The 15,121-nt window shown below is 38.1% G+C and overlaps 1 protein-coding gene across 1 annotated transcript in view; it reads left to right on the top strand.

Annotated features, from left to right (window-relative positions):
* Positions 1-4,212: 4,212 nt before the first annotated feature.
* Positions 4,213-15,121, top strand: part of b3glcta (beta 3-glucosyltransferase a) — a 76,057-nt gene continuing 65,148 nt past the window's right edge. The window contains exons 1-2 of the mRNA XM_040037592.1: positions 4,213-4,545; positions 14,653-14,690. Of these exons, the coding sequence (XP_039893526.1) occupies positions 4,341-4,545; positions 14,653-14,690 (243 nt within the window). The 5' untranslated portion in view covers positions 4,213-4,340. The remainder of the gene's footprint in view (positions 4,546-14,652; positions 14,691-15,121) is intronic.

Raw genomic sequence — 15,121 nt, 5'->3', positions numbered from 1 at the left:
AAATTACCCCATCCACAGTACTGTACATTGTCTTCTTAATAAAAGTCTGCTTTGCTTTCAGATTTTTCATTCTTATCATTTAGAAATAAAGCATTGCAGTTTACATTAAATGCCCTTCTTTGTTTTTTCTGAGCACATGAATGAGAAGGATCTATCTGATCCTTGAGTCTAAACAGGAGACACCTGCTTAAAGTATAACAAAGATGGAGACCTTTATCAGAATAAAGACAATGGGCAAATTAAGGGAAAAAAACAAAACAAAACAGAAAGTATCTTTATGTTTTAGTGACTGTGGTAAAAAAGATGTGTCTAATACATCCAGAACATTCCATGTGATTCACATCACATTTTCATACTTATTAAACCATTTAGTGACCCCTATAGATTGGAGTCTCATCATCCTGGAAGAGACCACTCATCGGGATGGAAATGTTTCATCACAGGATAAAGGCTAATCTCTCACAACCATTCTGTATTGATTTCCCTCTAAGGGGACAAGTGGATCCTGATTCTCTTAGTAAAATAGCTCCAAGAGCCACCAAATCACTTCACTGTAGGGGTCAGGGGTTTTAATTTGTCACCTGCCTGTATAAACCAAGTAGTGTGGATTGCAATATTTTAGAAGGAATTGCTGCATGTATTTCAGGTAAAAGTAAGGGGAATGCACCATTGTAGACAGAGTCAACTTTGTGAAAACAAAATGAAATGTGACATAAAATGAAAAATGAGGGACTGAGATAGTGTGCATAGTGTGTAGTTCATCAAGTAAATTGTCACTGTGGTATTTATTTTTTTCTTCTGGACCGCCGTAGAAACAATATCCATGAAGAACTTTAAAACCTGCAATCCATCATCCTTTTTCTTACACATGCATTCACACAGACAGACCTGAATAGTCCCCAGTCCTTCTCTTACTGGGAAAGTATGAGGGTTTGTAATATAAGGTTAACAAACAATAATTAGAAGAGAAACCCAGGGGAGGTTATACACATCTGATGGGTTTTTGATTACAGTAACTATTAAATCATATAATAATTTGTGTTTATAGTTAATAACATTATAATTACAGGTTAAAGCTCTCAGAAATTCACATTAGTTACACATTTAGGACACAAAAACATGTTAATGTTGTTATTTAATGTTTAATATAGACAGAACATGTAGTAACTTCAGTAACAGTAGACTGGGGGCAAGTTGATTCTTATGTTAGCACTTAGAAACCAGTCAAGTCTACTTTGTCTCTGTAAAATCAAGTCACCGTCACTGTTCACAACTTGCTCTTTCATGTACTGTCACTGGAGGGAAAAAACAAAACAAGACACTGTCCTGATTTTCTTGTTTCTAGCTGTGTTCATAGTCACAAATCTGGACAGATCTGTCAAAGTGCATCTGAATGAATGCTGCCTTCACAGGATGTTGAAAAGCGTGTTTCTCACATCCCACGTGAAAGATGAATAACAGAAAGCAGTGAATTTGAGCCACCCCAGTTGCCAAAATGTAACATTTATGGAGTTTGGAGCACAGAGGTGCTGCCACCAATTGAAATTCAAAGTCAATTGGGCCTATTCTTCTGTATAATGATAAAAAGACATTTTGATTTTCATTACTTGTCTTAGTTTTAACAGTGATTTTTTCCCCCAATAAGCAAATAACAATAAAACAATTAAACTACTGCTGATCTTAGATGCCTAATTTGTACATTTGTACAATGCAGCCCTCAGAAAAGCATTCCTTTTCCAAGGATGAAAAAAATGAAGAGAAAAATCTGAAAAACATATACAAGAGAAAAAAACTTAAAACAACAACAACTAAAATGCAATATAGCTAACATGCTATAATGTTAGTTAAGCTTCTGTTTCAGATGCAAAAATGTCCCCTCAATTTTTAGATCTGTTCCCATAATGTCACATTTTACAACATATTGACATGGCTACAGAAAGCTATTGATTTGGCTATTCATACCATACCATAAGAAGCTCAATATTACCATATTCTCAATAGAACAAAGTAATATGGTTATGCAGCTGGTAATGGCTATGTTACGACATAACACAGTTTCAGACCCAGCACATAAGGGCTTTAAGTTATTGTGCTAATTAGGCCCCTGCTCACATTTTGCTGGGACTTAATGACGTAACTAATCCACTGTCTCCTAATTAGAATGATAAAGGTGTAAGCTGTCCCACTCTCACAAGTTCAAATTAACTCCAGATATGAAGGAACCAGAGTTTTTTCAGGAGAAGTGTAATCAGGCAAAAATGCACATTGACTTTGCAGGTGTTTTACTAGATATACGTTTCTTGTCATAGCAGGAAACAGTAAGACATAATAAAATGGAAACAGTAAACTAGATGCGCAACGCTATCATGACATTGAAAGAGCTAAAGAAGGGGGTTGGATCTCCTTTTGCCTTCTGAACTGCCTTTTAATTCATGGCCCAGATCCAACAAGGTGCTAAAAACATTCCTCACAAATTTTGGTCCATATTGACATGGTAGCATCCCAATTGCTGCAGATTTGTGAGCTGTGTATACATGAGCACGATCTCTGTTCCACCACACCCCACAGGTGCTCTGTTTGGATTGAGACGCGGTGACTGCAGAGGTCAATTGAATTCAGTGAACTTACCGTAGTGTTCAGAAAACTAGTATGAGATCATTTGAGTTCACGACATGGTGTATTATCCTGTTGGAAGCAGACATCATGATCCATGCTTTCATGTTGTTTGTACCAGATTTTGACCCGACCACCTGAATGCCATAGCAGAAATCAAGCCTCGTCACACCAAGTAACATTTTTTCTTTCTTCTGTTTGTCCAATTTTGGTGAGTCAGTGTGAATTTTAGCCTCAGTTTCCTCTTCTTAGCTGACAGAAGTGGTGCTCAGAGTGATCTTCTTCTACTATAACCCATCTGCTTTATGTTCAGTTGGTTGTAACGAGTGGTTATTTGAGTTATTTGGCTTCTCATCAGCTTGAAGCATTCTAGTCATTCTCCTCTGACCTCAACAAGGCCTTTTCACCCAGTTTCCCAAAGAACTGCTACTCCCTTGATTTTTCTTCTTTTGAAAAATTCTCAGTAGATCAGCAGTTAGTGAAGTACTCAGAGCAGCCTGTTTGATACCAACAACAGTCAGAGTCACTTAAATCCCATTCTGATGCTCATTTTGATCTTCAGCAGGTCATATATGAATATATGCCTAAATAGTCTTAACTGATATTTGAGATATAAGATATTTGCATTAGCAAATAACTGAACAAGTGCACCTAAATAAAAAACAACAACAACAACAAAACAACTAATGGCGTGTATAAAAAACAACGTGAAAAATGAAGGCTTTGCAAAATGTGAGTCAGAAACATGGAGACAGCTGCTTTATGGGGCTCTATAAAAATCTACAAAGAAGTGTTGGGTGAGTGTGGAGAGTTTTTGATAAACGTCTCCCTGTGGTTTCTTTATGTGAAAAACTAACAGTCTGCAGTGCTGTATATAGCAGATCTGCACATCATTATTATCATGAATGTAAGTTGTGACCTCTTACTGACATTTTCCAGGAATATATTTCAACATAAAGCAAGGAAACCATTCGATGAAATTCAACAATAAGCTGCATCCTACTTAGGCGTCCCAGTTTCAGGATCCGGCAATTATCTAAGCTGACCTAATGGCATGGTTTATAAGAAGGCATAACTGGAACCAATTAGTTCATGTCACTAGTTGCCCGTGTGATTTCCTCTGGTAAGACATGACAAATGTTTACTGTGGGGGAGGGAGTGACATAACTGTAGAGAAAACTGAACAGTTATCTCCAGAGTAGAATTGGAACTACATAATCGATTAGTTACTCAGGTAAACATAACATTTCTAACAGGCTGGCGAACATTTCTTGGTATCAGCTTCTTAACTGTGTGGATTTGGTGCTCCGTTAATTAACAGTAAACTTTAAATATTTGGGTTATTTGGGTGGATTTTTTTTTAGCATTTTGAATTCTCTAAAATTATTGCTATGCTTTAGTTGGAGCTATGGGTTAAATTTTAAAGCAATTCATGGCTTATTTTTTATTTCATTTAATTAAAATTATAATTATAACCTTTGATAAACCTACATTGACCTTTTCGAACACGTTTTGATTAAAAAAAAAAAAAAGACTGCTCGGTAAGATGTATTTCCAGCTCTAGAGCTAAGTCGGGAGTTTCACGGGAGCACTTGAAGGTAGCAGCAGTTAGCCTCCAGTAAGCGTTTCTGTTTTTTCCACCATCTGGCCGGGCAGCCTGTCAGCTGAGCTCAGTGAATTCATCCCGCCAGCAGAGCGCGTCCCTGCGCCTCGTACAGAAAGTGGCGATGCCTCCTGCCGGAGCACAGATCTACTCCCCGTTTTCCGTGAAAAGGAAAAGCCCAGTTGTTTGTTTTTTAACAGTCAGAAAGCCCATGCTCTGCGAGCTTCCTCCACCACCTACACAGCTCAAATACGACTCTCCCGGGATGCTGTCGAACAGCCCACACGTCGGTCACAAAGTGGCAGGCTGTTTGCTTTTCCTCTCTTTCTGTAAGTACTCACTTTACTTTCTAATCTTCAAGTCAGGGGGCTCGGACCAGACAGCTGTGAGGGACGTAACGATCCCGGCAACAGTAAACAGTTTGTTCCGTTTTTCAAGGCGAAGCTGATTTTTGTTTGGAAACAAGGGACAGTGTTGCGCTTGATACAGTTTTGCCAACAGCGCGAAGAGGCGAGCTGCGAGTGTATTTTCTTAAGTGTGAAGTGCGGAACCATGATCCGCCTCAACTTCCTGAGGAGTTTAAAGGCGATTTGCACTCACCGGGTGCCATGTGGCTTTATGTAGACCAATGAGTTTATATTAGAGTTAACGGCAGAGGAGAGGGTTTGGAAGCTCTCTCGTGGCATTTCTGTTGAAATCAATCCCCCCCTCGCGACAAGCGGGGCTGCTTTTTTCCCTGACATATCGACGTTGCACCGACAGGAGTCAAGCCCGAGGATCAATGCACCTCAGGCTACAGCTCCCAAAAGCTTTAAGTTGGGGGTTTCTTTGTCGCCCTGGATGTGCGCTTGGAATTTAAAAAACAAACGCAGAAGATTAAACAAAAGCCACAGTTAAAAGCATGACTTGTTCCTCTTTTTGTCGCTGTAAGAGAGTAAAAGGAAATCATGTCCACAGACTGAAAAACAAGTGAAAGGATATCTTTGCGCTTTGACTATATATATATATATATATATATATATATATATATATATATATATATGTTTTTAATTTGTAGCACAAATATTGGCAAAATTGTTTCATAATTCCCTCAATGAAGTTGATTTCTTAACTTGATAAATGTTTAATTGATATGTTGAATCTTTTAGTTGAATTGGTTTAACACGAATTAATGCATGCTCCACGTATATTTGCATTAGCATATGTGTGCATGTTCTTCTGCGTGTGCATGTTCTTCTGCGTGTACATGTTCCGTGCACATACAGTCACATATTCAGTGATGTGACATGGACGTTGCAGCACACAATTTGTGGCTGCAGCTGGGAAGAGAATTGGACTGAGTGACCAATATTATATCTGCCCAGTGTACCATGGTGAAGGTCCACCTGAACAAGATGAGATAAACGCTGAGCTGCCTGCCTCACTGGGACTGAAAATTGTCATGGTGACAAAAGCTAAATAGCTAAATACACAAGGATCTGCAAACGTGTTGCGTTACCACAGGCCATTCTCAGTACTACTGATTCATTATTAATTGGATTCGACCTAGGATAATTAAGATTTTAACCTACAGTTAGCCGCTGTTTTACGTTCCTTTCTTTGCTTTGCTTTGCTTATTCCAAACATGAATATGTTCATGACTTTTTATTTTGTAGAATTTCACTAGAAAAAGGAGAAACATATATCGCATATAATTTCTGATCAGCTTCCTTCCTTGGGTGCTTATTTCTGGCAAAAATAAATAAATAAGTAAATAAATCAAGCCTTGTCTCAGTTCAATTAATTCCTAATAACCGGAAAAGAAGGAAGTGCTGCTTTGACGCCTACCTGCGGATGTTGCACATTAAACAAAACCGTAGCAGTTTGAACAAGTCCTCAAGTCAATGCATGTGTGATGTAAAATATGCACTACATTCTGGGCAGTATGAGCAGCCATGGTGTCTGCTGCAATTGACCCTGTGCCTGGGTGAAAGCTCTGTTTGTGTATTTGGCCCTGAGTCAAGCACATTTAGCTGGGCATCACACTCAGACAAGGCTGCTTGTCTGCTCCCCCTGTATGTAATATTCATGGACCTAACATTGAAGTACAGCCGAGGTCTGGAGAACAGCCAGTTTGGTGACATTAGGGTGCCACCTCTGCTGTTTTTCAATGATGTTGTCCATGGAGCCTCAACCAACTGTCATTTCTGATGTTCACTCAAGTGGTTTGACGTTGAGTGTGATGCAGTCGGGACCAGCAGTTTGAGACCACAGCGCATTTTCTGGGTCCACATGGGGCGCATTTCAATTGTGGTACATGCAGTATTTCCATAGAGTGTGCAATTGCTTGTTGACTTAGAGATAGTGCAGTGCAGTGCAGTGATGTACAATATGTGGGGTTGTAGAGCTATATAAAAATGTGGATTCAGCTTTTCTTATGCTGTTGGTGAACAGCAACATTTATCACTTGTGGCTGGAGAAGCCGGTAAAACTGTGCTATTAATTTAGAGCAATTAAATTTAAAACACTAGTTATTTATTTACTGTAAAAAATGTCTAAACACGAGCAGTTGGTTTGTTGGTTGCTGACATTTTCATTGCAATCCAGAAAACAGCTTCTTAAAGGTTTTTGTTTTTTTATTTGTTTTTTTTTTTTCATCATGTGTCTAAGTGACAGATTGCCAATTTATCTTCAAAATTTTTTCCCCATTCCTCTACCTTAGGATGACTCAGTTCAGAGACAGTAAAAAGGACTGTGAGATTGAAGTGGGCGATGATGGGGAGAAAGGAGAGCTGAGCCAGCTCTTAAACAATAGTCTTTGTTCTGACCTTCAGCTGTGGTCACTTTTGGATTTTTAGAAGTGACTGAAGGCATACAGCTCACATGGTGAGGAGGATTAGGATTCATGATTACTCTCTCGCAGGTCTTGGAACAGATCTTATCCCATAGGGGGAGCAAAAAGATATGACTATATCGACAATGAACGACGAGATTTTGGTTAAGTGACAAATTGGTGCTTAGAAGTCCTTTAGCTGTTTAGATTGTTGATTTAAAAACATCAATTTAGCTTAAATTAAGGAACAGTTTGCGCCAGCATAAATTAGTTTTGGCATCTTTGTGACAGAAAGGCGTGGATACCGTTATTTCTGCTGCTGCATATGTATTTGTGGGAGTTTCCCTATTAGAGTGCAAAACTTGGATTCAGTGAGTTAGAAAATCTACTAAGGCTTGCAGCCAGCAATTAACTACCAGCTGCTGAAAGCAAAGAATAAAAGCATGTGATATTTTTTTGTAGTGATAGTCATCACTTGAAGCATTAATTTTAGTAGGAATGGCAGTGAGAGATGTTATGAGAATAAAGGCGTGAGTGAAACACCTGGAGCAGAAAGCCAAAGTTTTGCCTTTGTCGTGTAACTCTTCAGTGAGTCTCCATCCTTAGTGCTTGCATCTGATGTATTTCTGGTCCTTAATATTGATATTACTTGTATATTAGTGTTGGAGAGAGGGGGGATAATAGTTTGCAAATGCTAGCATAGGTGCTATGGAAGTAATGCAAGCACCAGAATTAGTTGTTGGGGTGCTTCATGTTCCAATATCAGTCCACAAGAAAAACTGCAGAGCAAACTGTGTGTTTCTTTACTCACAAGTACACACACTCGGCCATGCAACTCACAAATCACATTCATGTTTTGTTTTTCCCATTATTTTAGTATTATTTATCTTTACTCCTCTCTAATATGAAATGTCTGTAGAAATATAGCTATTAATGTTTCTTTGCTGCCCACAGCAAATCAAATTAATTCCTTTGACTTTAATAAATAACTGCAGCCTCTTGTGGCAGGCAGATAAAACAACATGCATACATTTCAGCACATGGCATAGCAACCTTATTAACTCGTAGATCAGTCAGGATCTGAACTTAAAAAATGTTTTGTTCTTTCTCTTCTGTGTATCCTGCTGATCACCTGTTATACACGGATTTAAGATTTATACTTCAGATGTGTTTGTTACTCTACCTGAGCTGTGAGATTTAAGCAGACGACCACTGCTCAAAACCTTAAAGACCCAACACAGTCTCCATCAATTTTCTGACAGAAGAGTTCACCCTTATATAGAAACATATCGATTAGCATGCTGTTGAAACTCAACTGTAAAATGTGTGCTTATGCTGTCTTACTATACCACTGTTTTTGTTGTTTTGTCAGCCTCATTAGGGTTTGACCACCTGATGTGCTCTCATTTTGGCAGACTGTGTACCTGTACATTTGCATATTGTTGCAAGATAACCTGGACACTTTGCTCTCCCATTGGCAACATGTTTTGTGATGTTGCGCTCATATGGTAGTGACATGTCAGTCAAAAAGTAGCTATGCCTAAAAATATACCCTGCTTTGTCATTTAATGTGGGACCATAATTTTAAATATGAGCATTACATTTTAATAAAATAGACCTAAAACTATTGAAATTATTGGTTAGTTTGGAATGTGTATACTGATGTTATAGATCTGGTAGGGTCATTTTCTTATAAAATCGTGTTGGAAGGCTACACACATACTTGTGCAGTATATGGTGCCATCATTGCAAAATGTGCTCCTGGAAACACCTAGTTTCATTAGAAAAAACCCCACAACAAAGGCAGTTTCCTTTATTTTTCCTGTCACTCTAAATGTCTGCAGCCTGATATTGACACAGTCACTGGACTTGACAGATCTGTAGCTCAGAACAAAATGAAGGTCAAGTTAAAGAATGGATGTGGTCCAACTTATGTTTGCTGAGTATGGCATTGTCCTTGTCCATTACTTTTTAATATATTTGCGGAATACAGCATCTTAATCTGCTATATGAGCCCTCTGCAGCTGTCTGGTTGTTGTTTTCACCTTGTGAGTTTGTGTGTGTGTGTGTGTATGTGTGCATGTGTTTGTGTGTCATTCTGGCAAAATCTAATCTTGGAGACACCCACTATAGCATTGGTGGTTTTAGTACATTGGTATCTTTATATATCTGAGACAGTCTGTGAACGAGACATGAAGCTGTATAAACAAATAATAATTTCATGATTAAAAGCTGCTACAAAAGTATGATAACATTTATTTAATGTAATCAGCATTTATATATTTAAAAAACCAACCAAACAAACAATAAAACATTTGCACTGAGAGTGAGCGCCATAGCTCTAACTAGATTACGTGTTGCTAGTATGGATCTTGGATGGCTGCTGGCGGTGCTCGAGCTGGGAGAGAAAGTTTAAATTTAATATGACACAATCCCAGATGAAGCTTCTGCATCTTGCATGCCGAACAGTTTGCAGAGCAGTTGTCAAAAAATATAAACCAAATGAATTATTACAACTGTGTGTGAAACTGTGTGCCATCTGTGCCAGCCCTTTGAGGAGATTTACTTATAATAGCTTTTATTGTTCTTGTTGCTGCTAAGTTCTATAATTTTTCAATGAGAAATGCTGGCATCCTGAAATCATCTTACCTCACGTATAAGTTATGGTAAGTTTTCTTCAGCCTGGGGTTATTATTGATCATTACTGATGAAAATTCATCATAACAGCCCTTGATGTGCTGCCCCAGTGGTTGCTGACTGTCACTAGGTGAAAGGGGTTGCTGCATCAAAAACCTCCTTGTGATTGCCTTGGTCACTAGCAGATCGACTTGTGTCCAAATTCCACCAGTGACAGAAATATCTGCAAAAAAGGTTTTTGATGCACCAACATATAACTTTTTGTGACTGATTTCACCCACTGTAGCAACTGCCAGCAACCATTTGTCCCCATTCCCATCGAGGGTGGAAACAACAAGCTTGTTTCCCCATTAGAGGCAAAAACTAACAGGTGGTGATATGCGACTCAAATTTAAACGAATGACTCAACCAAGCATCGCTAGCTGCTCTTGTTAGCTGCAATTTATGTGACAGGAAGAGAAGATGGTGGAAGGAAATTACTGATGCTGTTCCATATAGTTTGGCCAAGTATATGATACCAGTTCAAACAGTTGAAAAGCAATGAATCAAGCAAGATGAAGTTTCTTCAGTTATTGTTAAACTAGTGCTAAGAAGTTATTTTACATTTTTATTTTAGACTTTTATTTTAAATTCCAAGGGAAACACTACTTTTGTGCTTACACTTGACTCATGAGTCACCTCTATTGTACTGTAATGCTGCTGCTGCTGGGACCTTGTTTCAATGGATTCACACTTCAAATTAGGTAGTCTGTCATCAGTGACAGTAACTCATTGGAAAAGAAGGGTAGAGAATGCACTTCATTTACTTGCACTCATAAATGCTGCTGCCTGCAAGGTGCAGGCATTGATAAAATGTTGTGCAGTTTTTGTTTTTTTTTTGTGTGAAATATCATTATCACAAAATTTCTTGAAGTTTCGTGATATAATTTTGAGGCATTATTGACCACCCCTAGACACAATCAATGCCAAAGTCTGCCCGCACAAGTAGGAAACCAGAAGGGATCCGATTTTTAATGTAGAGGGAAAAGAAAAAGTAGAAAGGGATCCTAACATTTGTCATATTTATAATTTGTTCTTTTAATTTGCTGTGAAGTAACCCTGACTCCAACCCATCTATTAGATATGAATGGCAAAACTGATCTTACCAACAGAGGTTCATCAGGGGATGTTGGTAGTGGACTTAAACGGTATGATGGGATTTGGATGTAGATTGCAGTCACACAGTCGTTAGCAGAAGGATAGCAGAAACTATGAAAAGGAAGGTTTATAAAATTGTACAGAAACCTGATATGATGTGTGATTTGGAGATGTTTCAGTGGCAAAAAGACAGTAGGCGGAGCCGTAGGTGGCAGAGTTGAAATGAATTGCAGAATAGAAACGAGAAGGGCAGCTCAGGTTAAGTGATTTGGACACAAAGTTAGACAGCCATGGTTGATGGTTTGGATATGTACTGTTGAACATGGAGCTGCCAGGCAGGAGTAAAAGACAAAGACCACAGAGGGGGTTAATGGATGTAGTGAAGGAGGACATGCAGAGTGTTGGACTGATAGATGAAGATGCAAGTGATGGGGTCAGATGATCTACTGTTGCGACTGCTAAAGGGAGCAGCTGAAAGAAGAAGAAGATAAAAAAGCTGTGGCCTGGCTCATGTTGTGATGATATTTTCAAAACATTTAACATTAATAAAGCAGGATGAAAATTAACTTTGTCTTCAACTTGAAGCTACTTAATGATCGAAATAGACCAACATTAGAAAACAAAGCAGTATGTTTTTCCCCACCTGTGTTATTCAAGACAAATATTCGTGCATTTTTTCTCATGTTTCATTTTCCTAAATGTTTGTTCTTTTCACCAGCCACTTTACAACATCTTGTGCCAGGTAGTGTTGTTGTGTAAAGAGGAGGGCTATGGATGGCCTTTCAGAAGAGGTTGGTAAGAGCTGAATCCATGTTTAATGGCTCTCAGCTTGGCAGTGTTTGCACGCTGGTCTCAAAAGTGGTTTCTGGATGGCAGCCCTGCCACATACATCAGCACTGTGAAGCTAACAGGATTTTAGATTTTATTGTTTTTGCCAAATTAAATAACTTTGTTTTTTGAACCACTGCAGCTGCAGTTCAGAGCTTTCTCTATTCAGTCTATTTGGAAGCCCTTAGTTGTCTCATGTTGCTTTGAATACCCCACATGGACATGGTGATTATCAGAGCTCTTTTAAAGCAGACACTGATTGCTAATTTGCATTCAAGTTAATATAATACACCTGAATAACTGCCTTTGTTAATACGATTTAGTTACTTCAAAGCACTTTTCATGTGGTGTCTCTATTTTTCCCAGCTCTCTCAGCGCCCATTAAATGCTGGAAGTAATTAAAGTCAGACAGTGACCAATTGTCAAACAAGCAAGCCATTGTTTAATTACTATGAATCCATTTTTCATTAGCAGGAAATGGCTCTCAGTAGAACCCTTCAACCTGTTTGAATTTAATAAAGTATCTAGCTGCTCTGCATACATTCTTTGTCAGTCTTGAATTTGGATTCTCCTAAGATGAAACCCGAGTGCAGCGTTTCCTTGATAATTGCACTGGACATGTTCTGTCATTATGACAACAGCGTATATTCTGCACAGGCTTGTTTAAAAGCTAAACCATTCAGCGCCGTCATTGTGTAAAGGAATTTCGAGACTTTCTGAAATCAAAGCCACTTCATCTCAGTGTGGCTCAATTGAAAACACGGTTGGAAACAACAGACTTGATTATGCAGGCTGAGGAAGCAATGAGATGGAGGTGCTCCAGTCACCGCTCCTGATGTTATGTATGGAGTTATTCCCCCTCTTCCTTTCTGTGCATCTCTGCCTCTCCAGGGTGAGCCATGAAAAGATGGGAATTTTGAGCAGAGGTAGCAGAATGTATTGTTAACTTGTATGTATTCCTGTAGGAAGCCCAGTTTCATACCAAATGTTGCATTTTTAATAACGACAGAAACCAGAATGCAATATCATGATGTCGTGTGTAGTGTCTACATACCTAAAGCTTTGCTGGCTCTCGCTTTATGTTTGTGAACTTCACATAGCTTTTAGGATATACAGATATCAGATAATGATGTGAGGGGAGGGGGGTGGGGGTGTACAAAATTGAGTTTTGCTGGCTTCTTGTGTATAATGAAGAAAAAAGGAGGCAGTTTAATCCAGATTGTGATTCCCACTATGCAAGATTTATTTTGAGCTTCTCATTTTATAAATACGATCAGGCTCCCCCTCTTCTTTCTTTTACCTTTTTCTTTGGGCACCCTGTGTCTGTTAGATGCAGACTCTTTTTGTGGGAAATGTTTGAAGAGAGAGTTACCTGTAAAATATAATAGTCTAAAAAAAATCAAAGATTTGTCAGTAGTGCTGGTCAATACATTGCATTCTTTATATTCATTGAAATATGAGCATGGACCACATCACAAAAGCTGCCTGAAACACACTGGAAATCCATTTTATTTGCAGACACCATGATTTTACACTCCAAAGGGAAATATTTGACCTTGTTCAGCAATGTTTGAAATAACTGCTTTTCTTTATTCAGTGGGAAGTTGCTATCCACGATTTTTTTTTTCCTATACTGAACAATGTTGTTGCACATGCGTTTATCTATTTGCTTTTTTTTTTAATGTCAATTTATACCCATTTTATCTGAAGTATTTAATCAGGAAATGAAACCATTATTAAGTAATTTCTTTCACATTAGCCTTAAAGTTGAGCATGATGGTTCATTCTGCACTATTATATAATGGTACTAATGTTATTTTTAATTAACAAAGTCACTGCTGAGTCATTGTGGAATTTCTTTCAAGACACTATGTGCTGTGTTTTGTTTCTCTGTTAATTATTTGAATGTCATTCATGTTTGGTTGATTTAACAGCTCATCAGCATCATCTTTTCTGTCTTCTCTCCATTTGTCTCATTTTGTCCTTGTCACACAAGCACTTTAAATTAACTGTGAACTGCTGTAAACAGAATCAAGAAACAGGATTTATTTATGTTTTTAAATGCAAGAAAACCTAACTAGTAAAAATCAGACCGTCTCTTCCATTCTTAGGAAAAATAAAATCCCTTCATTTCCTTTAGATAGTTTTAAAACTGTCAGCATCCACTGTTATTTTCAGTGTTTTCATTATAAGAATAATAGCAGTCACTCGTTTTGATGTGGCAGCTTCATTCCAGGCTTTGCAGACAGAAGTATTTAAATGGACTTTTTGTGCTTGTTGAATAATTTAAGTTAAGGGTTTCCTTACTATGGCTGGAATCAATATCTGACCAAATTATTGCAGAGTGGTTCACAGAGATTGTATCAATCTTATGAAATACAGATAGTTATATCTTTTTCTGTAGAGCCTATATTTTGGATATTACATAGTGGTTCGGTTGAAGCTCGAAAACATATCTGCTGCTTTTAGGTTTTAATCTGAACTCTCTTTTGACCTTTTTAATGGCCACAGTGCAGTGAGTCAGCAGAGGAAATTTAACAATTTTTATGTTAGATCATCTAATTAAAGTCAGATTTAAAGCTGAGTGATGTGGGAGTGAAGGCAGTGTAATTTAATATAAATTGCTTTATTAATTCATTCTCAGCAACGCTGCCGTTTTTGATGTATTGATTTGAAATCCTGAGAACCTTTCTGAGAAGATTTTCTTGTCTCTGAATCGATGGCAATGTAATTGGATAGAAGCTCTCAAGGCTCTAATTATAATCTCGAATGGTGAAATGGTGCCGTACGCTTTTAGACATCCAGCAGCAACTCCGAATGGAAGAAAACCCTCAAATACCTTTTAAATATGTTGTTTTTCCACAAATAATAATAAACAAGTTGTTTTCTTTTAGCGTTGCATTTGTATGACAACTTTTAGATAGTGAAGACTGAAGCACAAAGGAGACTGTTTCAGTTTTGAATATTTTATTTCTTTTTGCAGGATTATTTGGAATAACATAATCTTTTTCCATTGTTTCAGTTCACCTTGCTGCTGGCAGCTCAGGAAAAGACACACAGGTAAGAAAAACAGTTGACCCCCATTATTCTTTGTTTCCTATGTGAAAATGAAACTTGATATGATACCTGAAACTTTACACTGTCAGTACACTGAGGTGTTGTAAGTAGTTAATCATTTGTTTCTTGCTTTTCAGTTGGTCGGGAAGCCTCCACTTCCTGACCAGCTCAAATTAGCCATGTTTTTGTAATTGAACGCATATTGGCCTCTAGATCAGAAGTTTGATTTGCTCAGCACAAAGTCGATTTTCTGCAAGTTCAGTGTTGTTTTCTTGCTCTTGCACTTTCTGTAGTCTGCAGTTGCTGTGTGATAAATAATTAACATTTTCAGTTGCTCTACTTCTTATTGGTGTGAGAAGATGTTGACAGTAAGCCTCCTGGCAGAGGTGCTTAGCATCACAAAAACGGCAAATTACTGTCTTACTTTTTTACTG

This window comes from Simochromis diagramma, unplaced genomic scaffold (genome assembly GCF_900408965.1).
Source record: "Simochromis diagramma unplaced genomic scaffold, fSimDia1.1 OVJJ01000463.1, whole genome shotgun sequence".
Taxonomy (NCBI): domain Eukaryota; kingdom Metazoa; phylum Chordata; class Actinopteri; order Cichliformes; family Cichlidae; genus Simochromis; species Simochromis diagramma.
This window is presented reverse-complemented; position numbering and strand designations above follow the sequence as displayed.